The sequence below is a fragment of the Octopus bimaculoides genome, chromosome 6 (assembly GCF_001194135.2).
Source record: "Octopus bimaculoides isolate UCB-OBI-ISO-001 chromosome 6, ASM119413v2, whole genome shotgun sequence".
NCBI lineage: Eukaryota > Metazoa > Mollusca > Cephalopoda > Octopoda > Octopodidae > Octopus > Octopus bimaculoides.
The window spans coordinates 67824079-67827380 of record NC_068986.1 but is presented as its reverse complement, the minus strand read 5'-3'; the positions used below and the strand labels follow the sequence as shown (position 1 = coordinate 67827380).

The 3302-nt window shown below is 32.1% G+C and overlaps 1 protein-coding gene across 3 annotated transcripts in view; it reads right to left on the bottom strand.

Annotated features, from left to right (window-relative positions):
- Window positions 1–876: 876 nt before the first annotated feature.
- Window positions 877–3302, bottom strand: part of LOC106869618 (neuronal acetylcholine receptor subunit beta-3) — a 546457-nt gene continuing 544031 nt past the window's right edge. For all 3 annotated transcript variants that reach the window (XM_052968838.1, XM_052968839.1, XM_052968840.1), the window contains one exon: window positions 877–2293. In XM_052968838.1, coding sequence (XP_052824798.1) covers window positions 1800–2293 — 494 coding nt within the window. In that variant the 3' untranslated portion in view covers window positions 877–1799. The remainder of the gene's footprint in view (window positions 2294–3302) is intronic.

Genomic DNA, 3302 nt, shown 5'->3' with positions numbered 1-3302 from the left:
ATGTAGAGCTTAAAACAACGTAATATCGATGTTTTGCATTAGTTTCCTAAAGTTTAAATCCTTGCTCTTCACATGGTATCCCTCACACCTCCAACTCATACACTTATCAGAAACACACGCGTTTTGACCTGACTCCCTTTGAATTTCTTCTACTTGCCATTTGACATTATATTGTTGATCTACCGCTTCGCAATATCTTTTTGTGTCGATTCAATAATCTCTCTTGACTATTCTCGGTCAGCGTTTTATGATATCGTCTTTATTTTCCTATATTTTAAGACTCGCTGCAGCAATTTACATCTTATTGACAATACAACATATTAAATTCGAAGTTTCGTTAGTCACATTCATATCTTCCATGCTTTATATACGTGATATAGTCTTGCACTGTTTCATTTTTTTCCCATTGCTATTACTCATTCTTGCTATCGCATCAACTCTGCAGCCCAGTAATAGCCTTCATTCATCTACTTTAGTTATGATTTTTACATTCTGTTCCAGAGATGTAGTCTCGAAAATACCGTAGTAACACTCTATTCATTAGAGCGACCTTACGCCCAGAGTGGTAGCCGCCCATATAAACAAATCCGCTTATATATAGTAATCACTCTTGAGCCCTACAACCATAATTCATTCTTTATGCTGTTTATCTGGAATTTAATCAAGATAAACTCTGAACAACTATTTTCTTGATTATGAGAGGGTTATATATGTATATATATATATATATATATATATATATATATATATATATATATATATGTATATATATATATGTATATGTATGTATATATACATACGTACAAACAAACACGCATATACACACATATATTTGCTTATATATATATATATATATATATATATATATATATGCAGTTGTAATTATGAGTATATTTGTATATAATGTATACACATACATGCATAAATAAACTTATTGAAGTACTCAAACCCTATGTGCTCTACTTAGGTTGCTTGCTTTATGTGTAAATACGTATTTATGTGCACAAATTCCCGTGTACATATAAATATTCATCAGTATATGTATGCACGTTATCAATTTGTGTATATATTTGTTCTTACTTTAATTTACTTTAAACTCGTCCCGTTTCCAAGTTGAAGATAAATGCCTATTGTTTTATAAAATCAATTTGTCAATTATTTTTCACGTTTTTTGTTTGGAAATGTATTTGAGAGATGTAAATAGAAATCAAAAACGAAATTACCTCTATTATATTTTACACCAGACATAGAAGAATATCATATTTTTGAATCTGGGAAATTATGGAATTAAACAAGAGAAAATAATTTTTACATTTACAACTTGTAAACCGTTCCATTAATTGGTATGAGTCCGATTCTGACAAACTATGTATAACATTATGACACTAAACCCTTCTATGAATTTCCCCTTTCCATTCCTATTGTTCACGTTTTTTTCTCTTTGTTGTTTTTATCATACAAAGGGAATATTTTTTATCGACAGTCCTTTCAAAAGCAGTAGTTTATTTCAATGAAGGCATTCTTAAACTTGGTCTCTTTCTCAGATTATAGTTTTTCCCTTTGTGTGTTTAGGCAGTTTAATATTTTACCACATTGTTTATCGTGTTTTTATTCTCTTCGGAAATGTTTTATTTTCATTGTGTTTTATAAAGTAAATCATGGAATTTATCTTATTGTATGAATTGTTGTTAAGTATTTTGTATTCAATATTGTCTCTTATGTTTATGGGTTTATTGCTGTTAATTTTTCTTTCACATTTGTGTCGCCATTGTCGGCGCATCAAGCTTATGAATTTTGTTTTAGGTGATGACAAAAAGTGGTGCAAGTGCCGTCAGTATAGTCAGCAGAGTAGCAATGAGGGAAAACCAACATCCGAGATTTTTGGATAGGAAAAATTTACGACGTTTCCCTTCTAATCTTCGATGCTGGAATTTCCTCTGTTCACGTTGCGATACAATGGCATTAATGAAGTTCTCCATACCAGCAGGGGGAATTCCACCGGCACACCCTTCTTCACCCGAACTACTTTGTTGATGCCGAAGGTAGTCTACCATGACATAGCTCTCGAGCTTGTCTGCACTGGTGCCTGCGGTCCCTGAGCAACTGGCTCCAGTACTAAGTGTTGCGTCTAATGGCACTGTTAGACTGGTTTCGTCGTTGAAACTGCTTGTACTCAGACCAGACTTACTGAAGCTACTTGGAAATGATGATTTCGAATGCATGATGCGCAGCTGGATAGCTGATATCCACACAGTGGCTGTACTGATAACCAGGAACATTGTAAGGCATACACCTAAAAAGAAAAAGAACAAGAAAACATAAGATAAGCGAATAGAAAGAATCAAGGTACAACTAAAATTTTGTAGCTATTCTATTATCTCTTTATATCTAACTCTGACATCCGAAATAGTAATTTCACTAATAAATCAAACATTATCGTTATATGTAATTATGTTATATGTAATTATATGTAATTATGTGTTTCTATTTGTCATAAAGTTGAATATCTAACTGGTAGCTAACTTAGTATCTATGTTTCTCAGCTTCTTTACTGTTTATTATCGTATATCTGTAAAAGTAATCATCTCAAATGAACGCCGTTAGTTTGCGACATATATTTCTATTATAGAATACATGAAATCACGTTAGATTATAGAAACAGTACTACAGTTACATTAACTAAAACTCGACATTAAACAGAACATTATTTTATTCCGAGAATAAAGTGGCTGAGATTGGTTAAAAAAAAGTAAATTACGCACATATTAAGTAAGGATAGAAACAAACACGGCAGAGAACAATCTGACACAATCTGAATTTTTTTGTCGGGTGAGAAGAAATCTTTAATATGATGTTTCCTAAATTTTAAATTTTAAAATCTAACAAAATCGATTTCTTTCATGGTCGACAACTAAACCTTCAACTAAGAATCCAAAGTATATAAAAGTTAAACTTCATGAACTGACATCGAAAGTATTTTCAATAAGATTCTGCTAATCTTGTTTCCTGTGACTAAATCATTACTCGCATTAGGAAAAATATCGTACTTCCCCTTAAAATTAGCACTGCATAAATGATAGGCTTCACCATTACAGAGGTTATCTTCTGGCGATTTTACAGACTCGTCCTAGCGAAAATTAGAATTCTTATTCAAGCCAGCGAAATACGCCAACTGAAACATTTCATATTTTACTTTCTTTTCTGTTAACAATTCCCCGAAGAAGGACTCTGTTCGAGACGTTGAATTTTCCACAACCCATACCAAGTTCACAATATTCGTTTTGTCTATTTTACTATGTTTA